At 40.0% G+C, this 26,515-nt stretch overlaps 1 protein-coding gene across 3 annotated transcripts in view; it reads left to right on the forward strand.

Moving 5' to 3' along the window:
• The window catches only part of sba (six-banded), a 54,971-nt gene extending 34,562 nt beyond the window's left edge, over nt 1-20,409 (forward strand). The window contains exons 3-9 of one of the 3 annotated variants that reach the window (XM_074086982.1): nt 3,598-3,739; nt 8,360-8,478; nt 8,828-13,105; nt 15,042-15,147; nt 15,280-15,669; nt 17,082-17,337; nt 17,788-20,409. In XM_074086982.1, coding sequence (XP_073943083.1) covers nt 3,598-3,739; nt 8,360-8,478; nt 8,828-13,105; nt 15,042-15,147; nt 15,280-15,669; nt 17,082-17,337; nt 17,788-18,058 — 5,562 coding nt within the window. In that variant the 3' untranslated portion in view covers nt 18,059-20,409. The other 2 variants (XM_074086983.1, XM_074086984.1) reach the window with 2 other exon arrangements.
• Nucleotides 20,410-26,515: the final 6,106 nt, after the last annotated feature.

The following is a 26,515-nucleotide window of genomic DNA, read 5'->3' on the forward strand; positions in this document are numbered from 1 at the left end:
ATTTCCTTGTTTTGCACAAATCTTTACAAGTCACATGCAGCTGTGTCAGCGGGCGAGCTGGGAGCAATTTGCGTGTGCAGCCGTGCACAGTGGGCGTCCGTCTGTAATGAATGGCGGACGTGTTCGCGGATCCTGCACAACACGACATACCAGTAATGCCTGCAAACCAGACCGAACTCATTGCATAGTTGCATTATGCACACTCCACTTAATTGCTCCCGGCCTACTCATAAATTAATATTTGACACGCAATGCCCAATACATCAATGCGGTTGTGGTCTTACATAACACAATGATTTAGTTAAAGATTCATCAGTGAATTATAAAACATAAAATCGTATACTGGCATGAACATACGAGATAAGTGTTTCAATAGTAATGGAGTTGTTTAAGGGTTGTTTTAATTGATTGTTTGGGTGTTTCGCGGATATGATTTTTTGTAGAAGTAGCTGAAGCTTCTGAGACTGTTACCAATTATCAGGCCCCAGTTTCTGGAAGCTGATTATAAGTCTAATAATATTGGTGTTTTGTCTCTTAAATTGAACAAGGAAATGAAATAAAACACTATTATTATTAGACTAATATATGCTTCGAGAAACTAGGTCCTGGTAAAAATACAGGTTGTCTAATAAATAGCCGAAAACGCTATCAAAATCTTCATCATCTGGTAAAGAATGTGACCATGAAAGTGAGGCGGTTTAAATGTTCGAATAACGACCCATTAATTAGTTTCTGTAACTTAATAATCACCATTGACATCTATTATGTACCTTATACTAGACGGGCTGTTTGGAACAAAACGCGCGGCGCATTAATCATCAATATCATTATGACACAACCCCTGTCACGGACGTCAACAAACTATAGTGAAAGGTTCACAAATCCGCGCTGTGAACAAATTTTGTGCGCCCATCTTTCCAATGAAGAAGCTTATGTTTAACGAAAATGTCTGGTATTTTTCACCAGATATTTAAAGCTTATTTAAAATTGGATGTGCAAAGCGAACTGCATCCATACCCAATCTTATTTTTTTATTTTCATTTCATAATAAATAAATAAAATAGACTGAGGGCACGGTAGTGCCCCCGCCAAGTCGTGCAAAAAAGCGACACGGCCGTACCACCCTTTTCTCGAAGCAGAGGTTACTCCGAAATTTAATAGAATACGAGTAAGTGTCAGAAGACCGGAACGACAAGAACTTCGATTTTCGAATTTCGTAGTAGCCCCGCAGTTCAGGCCATTTTTGACCGTCCTATAACTTCGTTGTGTATTATTATACATGACATGAGGATGCAAATACACTGTTAAGTAAGTAGATACTTAACTGGCAACATCAATAGTTGAGACTTTCGACTACGAAGCGAGTGTGAAATTTCCATATAAATCGTTATATGGAAAATTTCTATATCAATAGTGCAGAGTGCAGTACAGTTGAATGTGCAGCGATTGTAATGTAATAAATCTGGTTACTGGATCGCCACTGGCGGTGTTGGCCCGAAACCAGGAAGTGCCGGGTTGATGACGGGTGTAACTCATAACGCGATAGTGACTGCCCAGCTGAATGGGAATGGTAACACATAGCTACAGCGATTAGCTCCGCCGCAATACGCGTGCGTGCTCTTGATTACGTGTGTTTATGAACAAGCGCTTTTGTAATGTGGAATGATTACTGAATTATTTCCCGCTTCTTAATGATGGACTATAATATAAGTTCAAAATTATGAAAACCGCTTCGTAAGCTTAACGGTCGCAGTAATTATCCGTCAATTATAAATATTTTATTATTCACTAGGTCCTGTTTGAATAACATACACCCATTATCGGTGAAATAAAACAAAATTATTGAAAATGTTACTTAAATTCATTTTCACGACTGCTCGAAAATGTGGCCGTAGATAACCTAAATCCATTACACAAAACTGCCTATATTTGTACATTTAACAGCTGACTGATTTATGGCTCGCAAAACACGACAACAATGTAACATGTTACGGTAAAAGGTCGTATCTATATATGTATTTCATAGTACGATACGCCTTTTTAGAATATATTTCAGAATAATTTTCCCGGCGTGCCGAAACGACAATTGGACCAATCAAAATTAATCGTCTGCTGCATGTGAAATCAAGTTGACCAATGAGAATGCGTCATTTATGAATTTTACGTGGTGCTTTTTTTTCTTAAACGCATAATATGCACAAAATGCTTTAATTGTTCTAAGTATGAAAAAAAACGCCACAGTATTAACTATTTAAGCCTGCTCCGCACGGCACTGCACTGGCTCAACAGCCAGGCTGCTCAGTGGGCGAGCATACATCCTCGTCATGTTCGATTCGATTTGATGCCCCAGCAAGGTTGCCGTTTTTAGGGTTTCGTAGCCAAAATGGCAAAAACCATGTCTGTCTGTGTCTGTCTGTCCGTCCGCGGCTTTGCTCAGGGACTATCAATGCTAGAAAGCTGTAACTTTTTTTGTGTGGGGTATCGTTGGATAAGTCTTTTAAAACCATTAGGGGGCTGCTAAAACGATTTTTTGATTCAATCGAGCGTTCCCCCCCCTGTAAAATTTAAACCGGTAGGTGGAAAAATTTGAAAAAATTCAAGATGGTAGCAAGTATAATTATTATTAAGTATAATTAAACTTAGGCGTAAGATCATTGTTACTAACACTATATGGATTCCTCTTTGTGAAATAAATGAGCATTTCTAAAGTTTGTACATTTGATTTGAGACTCCGATTTGGATAAAAATTTGCAGGTATGTAGTGTGAACGATACTGAGTCGTAATAACATAGTCTCTCAAAATGTCCCAATTGGTTTGTATGGAAATTTCCTTTTTTGTTACTAAAACTCTATGGATTTGCGGTAACAAAAAAGGAACTACCTAAACTTGGAATATTCCGTATAAAATACGAAATCCTTAAAAAATGTTACTTAATTTTTTCGTAATGGCTACGGACCTATTCGATATTTCGGGCGTATCCGACACGCTCTTGGCCGGTTTTTTATATTTTACATATGTGGTTTTACATACTAAATGTGTGGTTGTTGTACTTACTGGCTTAGTAAAGAACGGACTCGATTTAAAAAAAAATGACACTAAAGAAAAACTTTAATTCGGCAGGAGCAACGCAGTCTTTGGATTGTTGGTCGTGAAAAGCACAATATTTAGTCTCGGCCAAAAGTGCAATAGATGGGTCGGCCTTCAAACTAACTCGTTCGTCTATTGCTTACTTTCCAGCCTCTACACCAATGCTCTAATGATAATTATTTCCAAACCCAAAAACGATCACGATTATTGTTTATGTCAAAGTATGTTTTCACTACATAATTTAACTGGACACCGAATCTTTATGTCAACACTTCACATGCATGGCTGACTTATGGTAGTTATGCTACATCTTAACACCTTTATGATGAAGAAACAGCAATGATAGACCTGCTTCACCATCCACTGATTAAATTAATCTGACGGATAAATGTGATGGTCTCTCTGTTTGTTTTGTTTGAATAGACGGAGACGGCATCACATTTGTCCGTTAAATAAAACTAATCAATGGGTGGTGAAACAGCCCCTAAATGTACTTCCCTTGTTTCCAGGTGGCGAGTAAGCCGTACCAAGCGGCGTCGGGTGCCGAGCTGACGAAGCTGTGCAACCACAAACGGAAACTGCTCGCGACGTTACAGGCGCGCGCGCAATCGCCCTCTACGCCGCCGCCGCAACAAATAGACCAGAAGAAAGGTAAACATATTATTGTTTTACTGGGTCTAACTACCTGTCAGCGTTAGTGTGTTCTATTTAAAGCTATCTGGTTCCAGAAAATGCTTGGTAAAGGGAAGTAGTAATCTGTTGTGTTACCAGTTGTAATCAGCAGGGCTACTACGAAATTAGAAAATCGAAGTTCGTGTCGTTCTATCCCTCTCAGTCTCGTATTAAATAATTATAAGCTGCAGCGGGACGGCAAGATACGTAGTTCGAATTTTGCACTTCGTAATACAGAGCCTGTTGCAATTTTATTTTCGTTTGTGTCCTGGTTGAGATATCTCTGTAGCTACTTGCCCGCCCATTGCTATTACTTTGCCGTTGTAGTGTACAGTCAAGTGCGAAAATATGTAGGTATCTATTCGAACCACTCAAAAATATGTTATCTCGGGCTTCTTACAACGAAATAAAAGAGACTGTAGAACCTATAGATTAAAGAAAAGTTAGATAAGTTGATAATTTTACACTCAACTGTACTAAGTAATAATACTACTCAAGGCAAAAAGTAAAGGAAAATAAAATAATACAGCAAGAGAGCGACACCAAAGTCATAAAAGTAAACGAAAATGCTATCATGATGCCGACCTATCTGAGTATAAAGTAGACAAGTACTATATAAGTAGTATGCTCAGGAATAGGAAGAAGGTAGTAATTTTGTATATGTAATATGAAAATTTGGTTAGGCCTTTTTAAAATTTAATATTTTACACGTAGTTTATTGTTCTCCCTACTGATCCGTTCGTAATGTTTGCTCGAGTTTAATCGATTGCTATGATTAATTTTACTTAACGCTCATTGATACCTTAAAGTTGAACTAATCGCCTCAACTCCGCTAAGAGCTTTTGACGGGGTAAATAAATTACTTTGCGAAACTCAATCTTCAATTTGACGGGTAAACAAGGAGAAATGAGAGAACAATAAACAAATTATTATTCATGTCATAAGGAAGGAGAGGCGTGGGATGAGAAGAAAATTGTTGTCGAAATAACAGAGGGTAAATTGTGTTTAGTAGAATGTAGCGCGGCATCGGTATTCATGCGCCGGCCCCGACGTATTCTTAGCCTTATTTCATTTCCGCCATCCGACTGTCGCGTTATTCTTTGCACATTTCAAAGAAGAAATAGTTGAATGAATGTCTCCCCGTCAATGCTTTTAATAGTACTCTGCGGTTCTTTCCTTTGTTACCTTGACTGATTTCTAGCTTAGATAAATTTAAAAATAAAAGTTAATACAATGAACATTCGGTTTTCACAAGATCGTAAATTATTAGTTATTAATCTTTTTATCCGAACCTTGCACCGATATTTGAGTATACCTGTGATTAATACGGAAAGGCATATCCGTGACTAAGCTTTCGAATTCGTTTTCTTGTGATTTATCTTTGTAGTTTAAATATATAAATACAATTTCGATCTATCTATGGTTTGTTTATATTAAACCAAAAGTTCCGGCATACTGATAAAAGAATCTCTGAATGAGCCGTTAACGTTTGCGGCTTACTTTATCGTGCCGTTTCCGCGTCGTTTTGCTTAGACTTTTCTTTTAACGGCGACTTTAATCGCGCTCTGAAGTCGTTACATTATAAGTTTTAACGTGGGTCTTTGTAAAATCACCACAAAAATAAAAAAAATTGAGCCTTCCTTTAAAAAAAAAAGATGAGTGTGTCGTTACCACAACAATCGATAATATTTCTGGTTTGAGATTAGTTTGAATTCAAATGATTTGATTTAAACTTAATAATAAATAAAGAACAGACAATTCAGGCGAAATAGTGATGAATTTAATTAAATCGGTCTTCAATAATTTTAAATCCTTTTTCATCCTTCTCTGCTACAATTTTAATGACAGACGAGTAAAGATTCACCTAACAGAAGCTTTACTGAGAGCATTATTATCCGATTAGCGGGCGGGCGCGGCGTTCCGGGCGCAATCTCCGTGCCGGCCCTCCTTCATCCAATTACATGAGTGTGAACCGAACGGGATTAGCCGGGAACCGGCACCGGACACGGCACGAGCCGCACTGCCTGCACTGTCCTTTTGGTTGCATATTTCTATGTATCTACATTGCTGCATTAGCAGCGCTTTCGTCATTACTTTTTAATAGGAAAAAATCGATCAAGAATATTATTTATTGTTTTTGATTTTTATCTTAATCACGAAAAAAAAATTAAGTATAATTTTATCGAGGATCGTGGGTTCGAATCCGAGTTCGCAGTTCATGTGCGAAATTACGTTTGAAATTTACCCTTTACGGTGAAGAATAACAGTTAGGAAAACTGCTCAAACCTACGAAGAAGTGAAGTTTTCAATCCGTACTGGCCCCGCGTGGGAACTACGGCCCAAACTCTCTCATTCTTAAAGGACCCCTGTGCCCAGCAGACGTAAGTATAGGCTGGAATAATAATAATAATATTTTTATGTCTCCCAGTCCCAGTGTATCACCAGAAATAATGATAACGTAGCCAATATCTAGTCTATAAGCTAAGTTACTTGCTTCTATCTATTTCTAAGGTACTAAAGCAACACTGAAAACTGGTGGTGCGGGGATCGTAGTTGTTTCTTCTAACAAAGAGGGTAGAGCGGTCTCTTTGTTGTTAAGTGGCAGCGAACGAGACGGAAGGGGTGCGGGCTACGTTTAGTGCAACGTGAATAGCGGGTAACTGCACTTCGTCAGCCGTCCGTCCGGGAGGAACCACAGCTACACCCGCCGCGCGACGCCTATGCGGAATGCTAGCAAACATGCCTAATTTTTTTATTTTATTACGTTGACGTCTCGAATTAGTTTAAGCAAATGAGTAATCCAAAAAAGGTGAAGGAAGAATGTTATAATTACATCGTAGTAAGTGCCTTAAATAAAAACGCCAACCTCTGCTCTTATCTTATGTAAAAACAGAATGCACTTTATGTAATTCCTATAAATTACTCCTTGTTAACCCTTGCTACGAGTTTCTATAAGTGGTCCCACGGTTCCTGTTCGGGCGCCACTCATTAAGCCCCGCTTTATCCCCCTCTCGTCCATGTTAATGTTGTTTTCGAGTATTTAAACAACAAAGTAGGTACACACGTAATTACAAATAATTTAAGAATAACTTGCAGTATTTAATTTGATTCGTGTCTTGATCATTAATTATTGGTCGTGAGAATGCGCTATAAAAGAAATAAAACTGCCCTGACTCTGTTCGTTACGAAGATAATGTTCGTAAATGATAATAAGAGGCGGGACCGCCAGCGTGGACTGCAGAGTGGTAAATCGGGAAGTCTACATGGCGAGCCGCGGAATTGCGTAATTACCGTAAAGGAAGTCGACCGTTTAGAGCAAACAAAAACGCTGGTGACTCGATCGGTGGCGGGAACAAAGGGCGGGCGTAATTTGAAACAATCGGCGGTGGTGCAGAGCGGCCGTGGCGTGGGCGCGCACCCCGCCGACTATTGATCTGACGAGTCGCGCCACCCTCCGGCGCCTCGCGCCACCCGGCCTGCGAGCGAGCCCGCTCAGCTCGCTCGCCCGCACGCCCGCCCACAACCCGTATTTTAATTGCAAATCTGCCAGATAATGTGCAAATAGATAACGGTATTATATTCGGCTCGCTTTCTAATTATAAAGTACTATCTAATTACAAGTAGAATACACTTTAAACTTCGGTGTGAGCAGACTATCTTGAGTGATGTATCGTAACGATGTATCAAATTATTTCTGACGAGGCGCGAGGTGGTAACCTACCCAATCTTCGTGCCCGCTATCCAATATCTGCTATGTAATCTTAATACAATGTACGGCCGAAAAGGTTGAACTCGATGATATTGTGATTTGGAGTCATAAAGCCAATTCTTGTTGCGTTAATATACAAATGGGTCGATCATCGGATGCTCTCTTCTCTTCCGATTTGTTGTGGAACCGCTTATTTTCCATTTGCCCCATCTACAATCTGGGGCGCTTGCTTTTTCCTACGGAAATAAATCCCTTATCGGGATTTTTATCTTTTCAATTGAGATCATTGAATATCTTTCCTGCTTATATTATAAAACTTCAGGCGTTTTAAGGTTTTTGTTAAATTACAAATTTTGACTACGGGTAAAGCTCAAAATCGTCTTTAAATGTGAATAGGTACTCTTCTTTATAATTACGTAGAATTATTACAGAATAACTTCAATAAATGTATTGTCCATGTATCAATTTACTACGTGGTATGTAAATGTTTATGAAGTCTCAAGCACTGCATTTCTTTTCGATTATCCAGCGCGTCTAGAGAGCGAGACAAAGTCACAAGGTCGGATCCGCTTCTCAATAACGTCATTGCGACAACTCTTTGTTCTTAGCTATCTTTTATATCTGCATATACGATTCATATTTTCATAATGGAATATTTTTATTGTCTTGAATGCATTGTTATTGTTTTTCATAATAAAATAATAGTAGGTACAATTTATGACATGTAGTGAACAAACGAGGATTATTGTTCGAAACTATTGTTACTCAGTCTGCTTGTGACAAGTACAAGTAAATATTGATATGACAAGTAAATAGACACGGTCCTTTAATATGTTTTTCGTAGTTCTTATTTTATCTGTGATGTAATGTATCTATTTATTGTATTTCAGATTTAGGTGTGGACCTGCCGGTGTTAAAGAAAAAGATGAAGAAGCGTCAAGGTTTCACCGCGAACATGAGCGCTTCTCAGCTCATGGTACAGAGGGAGCGACCTCTCGCAGAGTTCAAAGTATGCACTCCACGCTGCTATTAACTATTCATAGCCGTAATAAGAGGCGACCCCGTTGCCAGAGTTAACTATTTATTATGAATATTTTGTCCGATTCAACGTTGTCCTCGGCGAGGCAATGATTTTATAAGATTATAATTTGAGCTCGTGTTTGTGGCAACCTGATACCTAAAAGGCCAATTGTAACCAAACAACGGCGCGCCTCTAGGGTTTTGTTTACTTTAGTTAATTAACATCGGAAGGGATGATGGTCTTTTTTACTAATTCTAAGGTGTAATATTCCCGTTCAGTTCATGTTGGATATTGTGTTCAATGTCAATTTTACAAATAGTTCAATTTCACATTTCAGCCGCAAGACAATGAGCACAATCGGATCGTGTCGCCCGGGGCTGCAGCCGGCCGCGCCGGCTTGCCCGGCCTGCCTTTTGCGCCCGCACAACATAACCTGCCAAACCCTATTCCGCAAGATAATGACGTCAAACCAGAATCCCACGTACAAAGAAGTTCCCACTACCTCACCGTCAATAGCGGCTGGATAACGCAACAAGAAACGTTGGACACCGGACAAAAACAAAATCAATCTAACAACGTGCATAACGCTCTCAATGTCGGTATGCCAGTTTTAGGAACAAATGGTCAAATAATCGGCGTCAATACAGGGTACAACAAACATCCGAACTTTAATAATAAAAACGTAATGGGTATGATGCAACAAAACGTTGTAGAACAAGAACAAAAAGAAGTGAAAAAAGTCATCCCGCAACAAAATATACAGCAAACGAAGACGACAGCGAAAGAAGACGAATCGCAAATATTCTGCGGATTGAATCAGCCATTAACACCTGAGGTAATGCAAAAGATAAATGAACAGCAGCAATTGTTCATACAACAGAATCAAAAACAAATAGAAATGGCTATGAAGGGATATAGAACACAACTGGCGGAAAGTGTTCAGAACAAAGCTCAAGGACAAAACCAATATGTTCCGCAAGGGCAGCTAGTGATACAGAATGGTGCGGTCGTCAAGACGAATCCTGCTAAAACACCGCCCTGGCAGGTCAAGAGAGCCGACACTACCCCGCACCCAATGACGAGTCCAAGTCCTAAACCTAAACTAGACAACGTAGATTACGATGATTCAAACCTTAACATATCAGAAGACACCTCTACTGTCAAAAATAGTTTTGTAAATAATGATCATAGTATTAGCCAAGCGATGTGTCCCCGCGTTCCACCGCTGCCCCAGCATTATAATATAATGGGCCAACAATGGCCCACTGCTGATGTAAACAAAAAGAAGATGAAAAATAATAACAAAGGCTCTAAAAAGAAAAATAATACAACGGAAAATAAAATGATTACTTTCAATAATGGCATGCGACTAGTCCAGGACATGAAAGGAAAAGCGTGTGAAGATATGGCCAGTAACAATGTACCCTCCTTTATGGACGATCCGAACGGTTATTTAGCCCAACAAACGGTATTATTGAACAATACGATATCCAGACAAGTAGGAATCAACTCATCCTTCGACGGTAATCAGTATGACAACACTAATAATTGCTACGGTGGAAACAACCAACAGGACAAATCCTGTAAAGTTTTGAGTAAATCATGTGATATGACGAATGTATATAGAAGTAATATGGTGCCAAATCCATCGCCTTCCCCTAATAATATGCCAGATAGTAGCGTGCTATCTGACAAAGGACAAGACAATTCACAATGCTGCAAGGGATGCAACGTCTTATATAAAGGTAACAATTCCGACTTTTCCGAAAATCAAATGAGAGCGAAGTACATGAAACACAACGTGTACAAAATGGAATTGGACGGAAACCGTCAGGACGGTCGTCTCGCGCCCAGCCCCAATCACAGCTTCGATGATAATCCCGTGACGTCGTCTACGTTCATGGAAAGAAGTCCTATGCACGACAACTGCGGTCCCATACAAGCCGGGACGGTCAGCACCAGCAACGTCTCTCCGTCGGAGAAGCTGCAGCTGCCCGAGCCGTCGCCCACGTCGTCCAACAGCTCGCGCAACACGGACACGCCGCACAGCCACCACAGTAGCAGCAGCAACGGCTCGCAGTTCGGCGCGGCCGCCGCCTGCCCCGGCCCCGGCCCCGGCTCCTACCGCGACCGCAGCAGCCCCGCCACGCCCGCTGCCACTCCGGCCTACCAATATCATTCCCCCGGCCCTCCCACCCCTCAATCCATCACAGGCACGCAGATGATGCATTTCATATCTAATCACAACGTCAATAAAAATCTGATGGAAGTAGACAACATATCAATGGTCGGAGTTAAACCCGGGTTGAAATTGCCTCAAGGCCTCTTTAGGGTAGAAAACAAGAGGAGAGTGGAGAACTCTATGCCGGGATACTGTCCTCCTCCGCATCTGGGCGGCGGGCCGCCGCACTCGCTGATACAGTCCAGTTATTTACAGACTTTTGTCACGACTATGGCAAGCGGCTTCTCGGTCACGAGAGACACGGTGACTTCGGTGCTGGCCGGCAAAGCTAATACTGCTACAACGTCGATCAACGCCTCCCAAGTTAACTTCATAAGACCGCCTCCGCCTCCTAGTGTCAACATGGCTACGACTTATGCGATACCGAATAATCAGCCCGACCCATTTATAAATTCAGTTAACTTACCTACAAGTTATCCTTTGCATATAGCCGGGACTACAGCCCAAAATATGATATCCAAGTCACCGTTGGAAATGGTTCAAAACGTTATCGGAAACGTACCCGCAAAACCGGAAACTAGCAACACCTTGACATCGATTATCCCACAAATGAATAGGAGGCCGTGTCCACCCACTACGCCTGGTCAAATTTTGATATCATCGACTGGCCAAATAATCGTTTCTAATAATCAAATGTTGCCGCCACCGCCGAAAACAACAACAGCGGCTTCACCAATTCAAGGGTCGGGCTCCGGGAGCAGCGTGACGGCGTCGGTGGCGCAGGCGGCGAACGCCGGCGGCGCGCAGCCCACCGTCGTCGTCAACACGCTGCCGACGCCCTTCGTCATACAACCTTCAATGGTGGCTGTGGACGGACAAGTCGTACAGCCGAACACGATGCTTCCTCAACTAGTAACGGGCGGGCTTGTACCTGGACAGGCCATCAATGAGAGTCCGCGACAAATTGATGACAAGAATGGTCACTTCATGCAAGGAGTCGCTATGCTCTCACCTGAGAGTTTAAAGAAAAGAAACAAGAAAAAGAAGTCTTCTAATACGAATATGACAAACGTTTTACAAATTACAGCGCCCCAACAGAACTCCAATAATATTATGGTACACCATTCGTCTCCGCAGCCCAGTTCCAGTCCGCAATTCTCGCCACGAGGGTTTCAACTGTCACCGAATAATAATATATCTCCGGGGCCGATGCTGCAAGCGTTGACGATAGTACCAGGGAAATCTGGAACCCCGGCGCACATAGTCATGAACGGACAAAGCAACTCGAACAACTTCACATCTCAGCAGATTATCGCCAACACTTCGCCATCGCAGCAGATCAATCTGTTGCAACCGGTAAATTTGATCAATAACGCTAGCGGTGTTATGCCCAATTTCCCCGCCTTCCAACAGTTCATAGTGCCAAATCTCGGCGGGATGGTCATGACGGCGGACGGGACGGCGATAATACAAGACAATTCCAACGGCATGCCGATGCAGCTTCAGCTGCAGACTGTGAACGGGCAGAACGTGTTGACGCCCGTTCAGAGCGGCGGCGTGTTCGCGGGCGCTAACGGCGGCGTCGTGCTGCGCGCGCAGAACCAGCAAGGCAAGATCATACAGTCGCAGCACAGCCCCGGCGCGCAGTTCCTCTCACCCGGCAGCCAGGTCATGATGAACAGCCCCAATTTCAACGGTCAACTCAGCCCGCTTCTCGCCAACTTGAGCCCGACGAACGTCACCTTCAACACGAGCCCTCACCAAGTCCGATCGAGCAACGTCCAAGCGCAGGAGTTCATACAGACCAACCAGTTGGGTCAGACCCTAATGGTGCCGCTGTCGCCTAAGCAGGTGTCGATCGCTTCGACGAACAGGACCAATTCGACCTTCGTCCAACAGAACACGACGATCGTTCAGCAGCAGACGACTCTCGTGTCAAACTCGCACAACACGCATTCGTCGTTGGCCGCGAACCTGCCGGGCGCCAACTCGCGGCTGAGCATCGATCCGAACGTTCTTCTCGCTCACAAGCAGATTCAGAAGCGGAACTTTATCGAAATGCCGCCGGATCAGGGAGAGAAGGACGATAAGTTCAATCAGCACGACAACGAGGTCAAAGCGGATACGGATACGGAAGGATACGCCAAGTTCATGAGCGACTTTAGTCCGATGGGGTCTTTCAACCACGTGCGACACTCAGTGTCGACACAAACGTTGTTGAACCAGCAGCGCGGCAAGTCGCCGGGCGGCGGCGGCGGCGGCGGGGGGCGGCGGCGGGGCGGCGGCGGGGGCGCGGGCGGCTGCAGCCCGCCCGACACCACCACGCACAGCCCGCTGGGCGCGCTCGAGCCGGCCGCCAGCCCGCAAGTCTACAAAGGAACACTCGCTGATACCACCACCAAGTCGCCTGAACCCGCAGATGCCAGCTCTTCGGTAAGTAATTTTTATTTTTTAACTAGCCGCTACCCGCCACTCCGTCCGCGTAGAATTCGTTTATCGCTATCCCGCGGGAACTATTTTCCGGGATAAAACTATCCTATGTCCTTCTCCGGGACTCTATCTGTATAGGTAACGAATTTCATTTAAATTGATTCAATGGTTTAGACGTGATGAAGTAACAAACAAACAAATCTTCACATTTATAATATTAGTGGGACTAATTACTGCAAGCTGATTAATTATTTGAGTTTGGAAATACATTGTAGATTGTTCAACAAGGAAAATAACCAATATGACACGTAAGTAAGTTGGAACCCGATCATAGTGAGGGTGCCAATAATTCGAGTGTGATATGATATTGGTGTTTTTCCCGAGTTAAACAATCTGTTTTTCATTTCGACTACAAGGAAAGAAAAACTATATAAATAAAAATATCTAAGTGAGAACAAATTATTAACTAAAATCAATAGAAAAAATAGTCCAATTCATAAACGATAACGTCATGTTTTTTTTTTACAAATGTCGAAGGTCCATGTGGTCGTTGTAAATATTTCAATACCTACTTAGACTTTTATAATTATTTTTAACAAATTTTTAAATGGTCAAAGTAGATAAAGTTGGTATTTAAATCAATTTATTTATAAAATTAGTAAGTTACCAAATTGAACCAAGGAATTACACTGTATGGAGATAGGCTGTATGGATTTATACCATTGTAATTTACCTACAGTTTTTTTTAAGAATTTTTAAATTTTTGTGTTATAAGTCTATATATACCTACGTATATCTAAAGAATTAAGGTAAGTTGTATTTGGTGGAGTGGCAAAAATTTAGTTGGTAGTTCAGCAAGAAACAATGATTTGATATGACTAGTAGAGGCTGTAATTTAACACCTTTAACCACAGTTTTTTCATCATAAGTGTCATCATCTTATACCATTAATAATTTATTATAAATTAGCTTAAGTTAGTCCAACCACATGTCCTATACCTTGAATAGCATTATAAAATTTGTAATTATGACTAATTAAGTAAAAAACTCAATAATTATACCATCATATATGTATAAATAAGCTGACGTGTGTGTTCCAGTGACATCCAATGCCTTTACTTTTTTTATTTATTTCTGCCCTTGGTAAGAATGTATACTTTTCCTCCGTATTGTTAGGTATGATTTGCCTCACTGTCCGAGTATGAAAGTTGAAATAGTAGATTGATAACCAAGGGTGGAAAGTAACCCATTTCACCAGAGGTATTTCAATAGTTCGAATGGGTAATTTCACCCGAGTTAGAGACACTACTTTTCATTTCGACTTCGAAAGTAAAATACTACAAAAAAAAATTAGAATAATAATAAATTGAATTTACTTATATCCAACCTCCAACGGTACCTTTTCGACCTGGCCACTTGCCACGGCCGAGTATAAAAATAAACGAGTTGATCACGACCAAGGAGCTTATATACAAAACTGGAGGTTGAACGCCGAACGAAGAAGTTTGACTTTTATTACTTATTTATATATTCCATCTCTTTCTTAACCTAACTAAAGAAAGAGATGGAATATGTTCGTGACGTAATATGAAGATCAAATTTCTTGTTTCAAGCGGATGTTCGGCGTTCGACCTCCAGTGTTGTATATAAGCTGCTTGGTTAGGACGTGCATCTAAATGGCCATACCAAAACGTGAAAAAAAATGACATTGACGTAACTCAATTATCTTCGACTCCGTGGCTAATCGAAAAATTAAAAAAAAAAACTTTCCACCCTAGTGATGAAAACGAAATTTTCCACCCGGCTATGATATAACCATGAAAATTAAACTTTCCAAACAGGAGAGATGAAAATTAAATGCTTGGTAAATATGGAACTTAGAGAATGACCTATGAATAAGCTAGAATAGAATGTAATGTAATATGATGGGTTGTTTCAGGCGATGGTGCAGTGTGTATCGAGCAGCGAGCAGGATATGGCGGAGGCACGCGAGATCTCGTGGCGCGCCCCACGAACAGACTTCAACTCCGAAACTGACGCGCAAAGTATATATTTACTATTTATCCTTTATTTTTAACAGTAAATTAATTTAGAGTACAATTTATAAATGCTACATTATTTTTTAATGGTATTTATTCGTAGGTATTTATTGATAACAAGAAAATGGCATTTTCCAGGTGTGATGTCGAACTTGCCGCTCATGCGTCAGAACCGTAACCACAATCCCGTAGAGTCCACTGACATGCATTACATCCAGACCATGACGCCGCAACCGACCACTAACCCTGGCAGTCGGCAACACCTCATGCCAGTCACTTCGAACTACTATGAGCGCACGCAAACTTTCAAGAGGAAAAACGACTTCGGCGACGGGTCTACATACAGAATGGACAAAATGATACGCAACACTTACGGCATGGTCCACGGACTCCCAAAAGAAGACTACGATAACATGGTAATCGGTTCCCCGGAAAAGTCCCAAACGAGGCACTTCCCGCCATCCGGAACCAGTTCAGACTCGTCCATCCAGAAAGTATTTGACAGGCACAGTCTCGGTTCTGGCAACGGTGAGTACTATTCTCGGTTGTATGTTTAGTCTTCCTCGCTACGCTTGCGACCCTTGGCTAATTTAAACTGGATGGTACCGTCCGACAGGGAATTCTACTAGTCAGCTTGAGTGTGATGACAACACTATCGACTCAAATTTCGATTCCGTTTTGATGTTAATAAAGCCCTTTTGCACAAAAATTACATCGATGTCATATACCTACTTACTAGTGTTATTATTATTAGCACTCGACTCACACTGTACATATTATATTCTGTCACGCATTCTTCCTTATCTAACATCTCTGCCATAGCTATATGTGAATCCAGTCAATAATTGCGATAAATTACACATATTCAGATGTTCGCAATTTTTCATGATTATTGTGTGGAAAGGGCTATATATAGGCTCCATTGCTATCTAAACAACTTTGAAACGATACGTTGCCACAATACTAATTAATCCGGGACCATCTCACGCTTTAGTCACAGCTAACAAAATTCCAAATTTATCACTATGTTGTGTCTTGTATTGGTTTTGGATTGACTATGACGCCTACAGTTACCCCAAATTGAATACTTTATATGTTTATAGACCCTTTTTTCAATAATACATACTGATGTGTATTGTGGTATATTTCAGCTTCTACATAATGCGATAATATTGGTCATTGGTTTTCTTTTGGTTGGGTTAATACAAGATACAGCTGTTAATAAAGGGTGTACTGGAAACTAATCAGAATAAAAAAGCGATGTGCAGCGTTCGAACGTTCCCACCCGGCTTTCTGTCGCTTTCCATTGCACCACACTCGAAGTAACAAAATTGGCTCACAAATTGGGATCCCATTACTAACGCATCATTGTAAAGCCATCATCATTTCATCTGTTCATCATTGTAAGTAAAGCACACTTTCATATTACTGTATATCTTCTTGGGCGTGGGAAAAGTTTTATTGTTATTATGCTTATCTGAGTGCGCACATTTGAAGCACAACTTAAATTGTAATCTTAAGACCTTGTAAATTCTATTAAAATGTAAGCATTAATTATTATTATACGCACAAAAGACCAAAGTTTTAATGGATGGATTTAATGGATGTCTAGCAATAGAAAATATTAATTTGCAATAATTGTAAATTGTGTAACGATCTAATCTACAAATTCCAATGTGTTTATGTCAAGTATTTTATGCGTCTGGAGCTCGATTAATAGTTAAAAATAAAGTATTGCCAACTTTCGACTAAACGTTTGTTGGTGAAACGATAACAAACCATCAGAGGTACATTTTATTTTAGGATAAAAATAAAATCATAAAACGGTCCTGCTCACGGCGCATAAAACCAGCTTTCAAACTGTCTCGCTGTTTAAATGGGTGTCGGACGCGGTGACGGCTCTGTTAAAATCCAAAGTTAAAGTAACAATCGATCGGTAGATAACAAGAGGTCGGAGGGATCCGATAAAGAAGCGCCAGAGAGAGCGGCGCGGGAGTTGGAAGTCGGGGACGTAGTGTGGGGCCCCGTGAAGGGGTACGCGTCGTGGCCGGGCAAGCTGCGGCGGCGCGGCGCCGACGGGCGCTGGCTCGTGCGCTGGTTCGGCGAGCGCGCGCCCTCCGAGCTGCCGCGCGACCGTCTGCTCACGCTCAGCGAGGGGCTCGAGGCGCACCACGCCGCGCGCACCAAGCACCGGAAGTGAGTCGCCCACACCCTAGCAACGAGGGGCCTGCTCGCATGCCAGTCTGTCACACCGCTACATCTATCATGGCAAAAAATATTACTTTTCTATATTAAACCGATATGTTTAAGAGTATTTGATAACTTGTTTCGCGGTTGTTATTTCTTAAAAACTGTGAAGATACAATTGATGAAATGTTTACGCTGGGACATAATGGCAGCCTGCGGGATCCCCTGGGTTTCAGCGCATTTAACCGTGCTGAGATGGTCGCGTGGAGATACTAATGATGTGACTAGACAGTAACACGATGAATTGTATTTTTTGTTCTATTATTTTTATAACAAATGAATGTAAAATTAACCCAACCCAAAGATTTCGTGACGTAATTACGCCGTGTGCCTAATAATGTTACCTACCGTAGGACTCTCATGAAGTTTTTATACTTATTACCTTATGTATTAAAACAGGAGTAGAAAACTAAACACCCTCCTCGAGAATGCGATTCAAGAGGCTATGGCGGAGCTGGATAAAAAGAGCGAGGCGACGGGGTCGGGGACGGAGCAGCAAGGCGAGCCCGCGGAAGTCGCGCCGCCCGCTGACTCGGCCGTCGACGCCGAAACACCGCGTCGGAACAAAAAGCCAGACCGCGCGAAGAGCAAAGACAAGCACAAAAAGCAGCCGCCGAAACTCGCGGCCGGCACGCGCGGCGACGGCGGCAGGCTGCGTAGCTCGCGATGACACTGGGAGCGACACAACAGACACTTCCTCTGCTTTCCCTACACGAGAACAAGCTTTTGTCTTTTTAATGTAACAACCAGACCTACCTTAACATCTACGTGATTGCCATTAGGAAGTCGGTGTACCGTCGAGTTCGCAATTTTCTAAACCAGTCATGATTTTAATTCACAGCTAATATTCTGTGACAACACGTAGCATTTAAACTATATAAATAGATGAAGCGTTTGGGAACTCGACTGTACATGTAAATTCAAACAACGTGAGCACTAGTCCGCCTAATCGAATGAAATCACAATTATGAATTACTGGATACACTGAAAGCCGATAAATGAAAGCAAATGGAGTTTTGACTTAATTGTTAGACTTTCCGAGTAATAATATATTTGTATGTTAACAATCTAGTATATATTATTCGTCTTTAATACATCACTTAGTCAATGTCATCAATGTGTAGAAATAGTTAGTAAAATTATGTTGTGATTGTACGAACATTACCTGTACAAAATTTTGTTTTCAACGTGTCTAAAATGTTATTACTAACCAGAGATTATCTACCATTCCGTACCTTTATTAATTAATAATTGTATAATATCTTTTTAATGTCTTTATTCTTTAATTTGAGAATACCTATAGTTCGTTGGATTCAACAAAATTTGGACGCCAAAAGTTCCTTGACATGAAAATTATCTATTTTTTGGTATTTACTTAACATTATTGATATAAAGTGATTTATTACAATTAAAATAATAACATAGGTATTTTGTGCAGCAGTGTCGATTGTAAATCAGCACTGCTCGCTAACGCTAGGGTAAGCCACAGTCGGATCGTCGTGATCGTGAGTAGGTCTCTTCTCGATATCAAATATAATAATTAATATTACAACTACACACCTGTCATCGATGTATTGTACAATTTTAGTGAACTGTAAATTGATAAGAAAGTAAATTGCTATATTATATACCGTGTAAATTTTTATGTGTGTTGTTAGAAAGTAATAAGTGAAACATGATTTCTAGTCAAAATATTGAGCATATTAAATGTAGATTTTATAGACGAGGTAATTGACAATAACACTGGCCTGGCGTTTGTTGACGCGATATCAACATTGTTTCGGTTACATAATGAATAAGTACAGTACATTATTATTTTCAACTTTGTCTTACTTGTTTGCTTTAATAACTTTATACATTTGTTAAATCTCGAGTGATATTTATGGTTAGCCAGTTAATTTCTTATAATTGTGGTGACTTCGTACAATGTGCAACAGATAGAATACATAATTTAATTTGACAATTTATTTTGCGATATTCTAATGATATTTTTTTCTTGATAGACCCTGTTAAATCTGATGTTATTTCACAAAAAATCATCTTGCTGTCCTGACTGGGACACTACCATTTCCATTAAGAGCATTGGTCTAACCGGCTCCCTAATTTTCTTATCAATTGTTATTATTTATGGATTTGGTAACTCCCAACTCTTGCGAAAAGGTTTCTTAATAACGTTTATTTTTTTCCATTCGAAATGAAACCACTAAAAGCTTCCAAAACTAAGAATTAAAAATAGGCGTTGAAGAAATAATTATACGCCCTTAAATTTAATTTTATTCAAGTTCAACACTAACTATACTTATGTTCAGTTATACAGAAAGTACCGCAGCCGACTTCGTGCCGGTTTACCGTTCTGAAGTTTCTCACTCATCACAATAACCACATATCCCTATTTAACCTTGTGTCCTCTTTGAGTTAACGTAAAGTAAGGTAATCACTGTAAGTGTCGTTTAATTCATAAGTATTTGTTTTGTGGTGCAAGGGAGATTATTTTAAAACATTTCTAAAATGCTTTTTAAATACAATCGAGTAATAAAAAAAAAGATGTTTAAAAAGAACTAGGTAGAATTAATGTTAATTATAGGTAGATCATGTCATACTATGGATCCATTTGATAGGTAATTTGTTATCAATAGTCATTGTTAGATTATTATCAATGCAAAATTACTTTGTGATTTTTGAACATGTCCGATAAATTATATATCAAGGAATTATCTCATAGCTTACTGTTTTATAATATCGTATTTTAACCTTAGAGATTCCACTTAAATTTGAAATAAGAAATGTGAAACCAGATCACGACATGTACCTATTTAATGTTGAATGGGAAATGTTTATTATATTATGGTCGGATAGCGCCTCCCGCGAGATGGTATTATGTACATAATCTTACTGTAGTTATGTATAGTATTTTATTTCAATGAAATTAATGTTTTATAGACTAATATACAACATAAGATTATTTATTTGTTTTGCTGTGTACATATTTTTTTCAAATAAAATGTACCTGTTTTATTTAAACTTCTTTTTTTAATGTCCCGTAGTAAAAGTAAAGTACATTTATTCTTAGGGTTCCGCAGCCCTATAAGGAACCCATCTAGCTTCGCCATGTCCGACCGTGGCTTAGTTTAGTTAGAGACTGTTCTCATCATTATCACCATCTAATATTAAAATTATTATAAACGTGAAAGTAACTGTCTGTCTGAAACCTCTACTAAACCGATGAACAGATTTTAATGAGATTTTGTATGGAGGCAAGTCATAGCGGGATTTATAAACGAATTCTTGGAGGGCAAAAACTAGTGGGTATTTTTTATGTTAACTACTCATACAATATGTGGTAGGTAGAGGAAGATTTAAAAAAAAAAATAGTTTTTTTTTATTCGACTGGATGGAAAACGAGCAAGGGGGTCTCCTGATGGTAAGATATCACCACCGCCCATAAAAACCTGCAACACCAGGGGTATTGCAGATGCGTTGCCAACCTCAAGTGCCAGTAATTTCACCGGCTGTCTTACTCTCCACGCCGAAACGCAACAGTGCAAGCACTGCTGCTTCACGGCAGGATTAGCGAGCAAGATGGTGGTAGCAATCCGGGCGGACCTTGCACAAGGTCCTACCACCTGCAAGAGCAAGAGAAAAGTTATGATGCAACTTTGAGACACGATAATAGATACGCATGAGTGTCTCAATGGCTGATTATGAATAGTTGCATACATTACTTTTTCTTAGAGCTTAAATAAATAATGAATACTTACATAACGGACAATAAATGAATTTTTCGATCTTAAAGGTAGCAAATTACTGCTCACTTCCATTGCCGCCTGTTTTATTTCTGGCGCCGTCATCATTTCTGCATCACTTAATTCACCAAGGTCACACATTCTCACAGATAAATAGTAGATTGATAACCAAGGGTGGAAAGTGACTCATTTCACCTGAGATTTTGTTCGAGCGCCAATAGTTCGAGGGGAAATGGGTAATTTCACCCGAGTTAGACATTACTTTTCATTTCGCCTATGAGGAAAGTAAAATAGTACAAAAAACCGGCCAAGAGCGTGTCGGACACGCCCAAAATAGGGTTTCGTAGCCATTACGAAAAAAATAAGTAATATTTTTCTAAGGATTTCGTATTTTATACGGAATCTTCCAAGTTTATGTTTATTTTATACCTTACGCTGCTATTTACTCAACTACTAATAATTCTCAAGTAAACTTAACCGTTATAGTTTTCCTAGAAGGTTTTATATACTTACTAGCATCATGATTTTTTTCAAATTTTTCCACCCACCTGTTTAGATTTTGGAGGGGGGGGGACGCTCGATTTTCATGAAAATTTTCACTTTAAAGTTGAATATTGCGCAAACAAATCACTTAATCGAAAAATCGTCTTAGCAAACCTCTAATGGTTTTAAAAGACCTATCCATCGATACTCCACACTATACTCGTAAAGTTGGATGGGAAAAAAATCACCCCCACTTTACGTCTCTGGGCAGTAGCCTAAAATTTTTTTTTTTTAATTTTTAATTTTTCCATTTTGTCGGCTTAGTTTACATATATATCCGTGCAAAATTACAGCTTTCTAGCATTGATAGTCCCTGAGCAAAGCCGCGGACGGACAGACACACAGACATGGCGAAACTATAAGGGTTCCGTTTTTGCCATTTTGGCTCCGAAACCCTAAAAAATGAGAATTTAATTTACTTATATCCAACCTCCAACGGCTATTCGACCTGGCCACTAGTATCAGTTCGGCGACTATAAAAAAAATCGAGTTGGTCACGACCAAGGAGCTTATTTATATAGGTACCTACAAAACTGTAGGTTGAACGCCGAACGAAGAAGTTAGACGTATTAAAGATCAAATTTCTTGTTTCAAACGGATGTAAAGCGTTCAACCTCCAGTGTTGTTTATAAGCTCCTTGTCACGACGTGCATCTATGTGGCCATGCCGAAACGTGAAAAAAAAAACCGGCAAACGAGCAAGTGGGTCTCCTGATGGTAAGAGATCACCACCGCCCATAAACACCTGCAACACCAGGGGTATTGCAGACGCGTTGCCAAACAAGAGGCCTAAGATGGGATACCTCACGTGCCAGTAATTCACCGGCTGTCTTACTCTCCACGCCACAACAGTGCAAGCACAGCTGCTTCACGGCAGGATTAGCGACCAAGATGGTGGTAGCAATCCGAGCGGACCTTGCACAAGGTCCTACCACCTGCAAAAAGGTAAGTAATAAAGGTCAAACTTCCTCGTTCGGCGTTCAACCTCCAGTTTTGTATATAAGCTCCTTGGTTGTGACCAATTCGATTTTTTATATAGTCGGCCGTGGCAAGTAGCCAGTCGAAAAGGTACCGTTGAAGTTTGGATATAAGTAAATTCAATATATTACTATTCTCATTTTTTTGTAGATTTTACTTTCCTCACAGTCGAAATGAAAAGTAGTGTCTAACTCGGGTGAAATTACCCATTTTTCCTCGAACTATTGAAACTAGTTATATTTCGGGTGAAATGGGTCACTTTCCACCCTTGGTTATCGATCTACTATTGAATAGTGATTGACTTTTAAATTTCTTTCAATTTTCAAGAACTCCGTGCCACAATACGTGCAAAAGCAAAACAAATCCCGCTATTTTGCTAATTACAACCTTAGAATGGACCCGAGAACTTATTCGAAATCCGTTATGTAAGTATTTATTATTCAATAATTGTTTGGGTAAACATATTTTATTTAATCTATAAAGTCAATTTAACAATAATTAAGTAATAGAACATTGTGAATTAAGGGGCGTAAGGTGATGTTTTTTTTTAAATTAGAATTCCCGCCATTTGTAGTGCGAAAAAGAATATTGTGAAACGTTTCATAATGAAATGTCAAAGTTGCGATCACACAATGCACCTCATTGGGTTACCGATAGCGATATTGTTAGTAGCATATCGTGCTACGCGAGTAGAAAAAAGGTGCTATTTTACCATTTTGTCTTCCCGTGAAGTCGAGATGATATTTATCTCTTTTTTTTATCACTCGTGCCCGAAAACCGTAGGTACCTAGGTATATAGAAGTAAACTAGGTATATAGAAGTTTGGGAAAACCACGCCGTGTGGCGCTAGGGTGCTACCGACAAAACTAACATTAGCCTATATTTGAACGTGTTCAATCAGCAAAAAGTTTCGGAAAAAACCGGTAGATGGCGATCTTGCCTGGTTTTCTGAACTTTTCGTGCGGCGCCTATTGGGATCAAGTGGTCAGATTGAAATAAATAATGGAAATCACATCATGTGAAATATCACTTTTAATTATGGTGTAGGCATATTCGTGTATTGCTACAAAACTATCGCTCGTATAAAATTTTTGTAAAAAATATTCCATGGCGATAATTTTTCATAGTCCGTTCACATTTCAAATTCAACACGGTTTTCAATGATATTTTCACAGATATAATTTCAAAAATCCGTTCTCGGGTTGATCTTTGATAGTGGTCTTGCCAGTAGTACCAGTCGTTAGAAACATAAGTAACCTACTTAGTTCACATCACTAATTGATGAAGTTTTTAAACAATATCTGCTCTACCTACCTGCAGTTTATCTGAAGCAGACAAAAAACTCAAGTATATTTAGAGGGCCGATTCGCGTCAATAAATAAACGCATAATGTGCTTGTTTTGATGGGGCCGACTTCCTAAAGTCACGCTGAAAGCCGATTTAGTGTTGCTATCGACCAGCATAGCCTGGTCTGGCTGTATTATTGTAATAAGTCTTGGCTAAAGTCTAGGCTAATGTGAATACATAAAATAATATATAAATACCCTGATTTCGAGCGGTGTGTAGTAAATTTTGCTTGATTTTTTTGGTAGTTCGATAGAATACATATAAATTAAGTGAGTGCCGCTTAGCCGTTCGACGGCCACCGACGGAAAGGCAGGCTGAGGCGTAGGTGGATGGCGAGATGACCTGGACGCAGAACAGAGAGAGTGGCCGGATGTGGCTCTGGATAGGGAGATGTGGAGGTCAAGAAGGGAGGCCTTTGCCGAGCAGTGGGACACATCAAGGCTAATAAAAAAATAAGAAGTTAAGTGGCTTTGGTTTAAATCAGGTGATAAAGATAATCCCTCTGATTATCGTCCGGTGTCCATCCTATCAGCGTTTAGCAAAATATTCGAAAAAATAATGCTGACGCAAATGATCTCGCATTTTAATACCCATAAAATCATGCATCCACAGCAGTTCGGATTCACCAAAGGCAGGTCTACTACAGACGCGGGTCATAGTTTAGTTAAATTCATATTGCAAGCTTGGGAGGAATCACATGACGCTATAGGTGTATTCTGCGACCTTTCGAAAGCTTTTGATTGTGTGCATCACTTTAATTTGTAAGTTAAATTTTTATGGCATTCGTGGCCTCGCTTTAGAACTCATTAAATCTTACCTCACACAAAGAAAGCAAAAGGTAGCGATTAACGGAACGGTATCGGAGGGATCTGTGGTCGAAATGGGAGTGCCTCAAGGATCCATTCTTGCCCCATTCCTGTATCTTATTTATGTAAATGACCTAAGCCAAAAGTCAAGTCGGGTATAGTTATGTTTGCTGACGACACGTCTTTACTGTTCAAGGTTAGTAGAAAAGATACCGACTTCATTGAACCCAATGAAACCCTGTCCGTCATATCCGCATGGTTTGCTGCCAATAATTTGTTACTAATAAAATTCATCTAACTCGAATTCAGTTTATAATATAAATTTAAATGATCACACTATTGAATTTGTAAAATCAACAGTATTTTTAGTAATAATGCTCGATTCTAAACTACAGTGGGGACCTCACGTCACAGCGAACGCGGGTAAATTGAGCTCTGCTGCTTTTGCAGTTTGGAAAATACGGCAGCTAACCGATGTGGCGACGGCACGGTTGGTGTATTACTTTAATAGCATTATTTCCTACGGCCTTATTTTATGGGGATCTGCTGCAGACATTGAGTCAATTTTTATCTTACAAAAGAGAGCAATTAGAGCAATTTAAGTATAATTTGAAGACGCTTGAATCTTTAAGATCTTTTTTTAAGGAAACAGGTATCCTCGGTATAGGGATCGTCGCTTTATGTTTTTGAAATAATCATGTATGTTAGGAAGAACATAGTGATTTTCCCACTAACGTCGATAAGCCAAAGGCTACTAGAAACACAGGGAAGCTTAAAGTTCCATCTTACAGACTGGCTACAACCAAAAAGTAGTTTCTGGGAAATGTCATACGTTTTTTATAATAAAATTCCAAAAAATATTACAAATGAAACGGATACAAAATTCAGATCTATTGTCAAGAAGACATTAATATCTAAGACGCATTATAAAGTTAATGATTATATCATGGACAGGGATCATCATCCCAGCCTATATACGTCCCACAGCTGGGCATAGGGATATTTGGAAATAATTCCGATCCGCATTAGCGATCCCTTCAAATAGCGAACCTACTGTGTTAAAAATAAATTTGTGATAAATACTTGTGATGTATAGATATCATTTAATAATATTGTAAATCTGTTTAAAAAAAATATTCCTCGTTGAGTTTCTTGTCGGATTCTTCTCAACAGAGGTTTTTCCGAACCGGTGGTAGATTTTTTTTGACATTCATAAGTGCTTGTTATAGCCTAAATTGAATAAAGATATTTTGACTTTGACTTTGGTAAGTACCTACCTAAGTACTTATTTGAAGTTCCTAATCCGCATTGGACTGCATTGGAACTAAAGCCCAAGCACTTTTATCGTCAAAGGTAGGGTGCTGGGATGTAATGTACCTACTTATACCATTACAAGACAGGATATGAAAATACGAGATGAGCCACAAAATTTACTAGTGAGCGATATTTTTGAATTTAAATTTTATTTGGTATAACTTTTAACGCACTCGAGACTCAAATGCAACTCTTTCGCGTTATTGAGTTACTCACGAGTCCCATAACACATGATGAAAAATAGTACTTTAGAAAATAAATGCACTTGTATTTTTAACGTCAGTGTCGTTGGGTGTATCTTTGTTGAGTGGCTGATAGAGTAAACAAATTCCGGTTGCAAGTTTAAACATCTCTGCGAGCGGGCCGGGCCCTATGGCCCGTGAAGTTATTGCCTTCA

Source organism: Choristoneura fumiferana, chromosome 4 (genome assembly GCF_025370935.1).
Source record: "Choristoneura fumiferana chromosome 4, NRCan_CFum_1, whole genome shotgun sequence".
NCBI lineage: Eukaryota > Metazoa > Arthropoda > Insecta > Lepidoptera > Tortricidae > Choristoneura > Choristoneura fumiferana.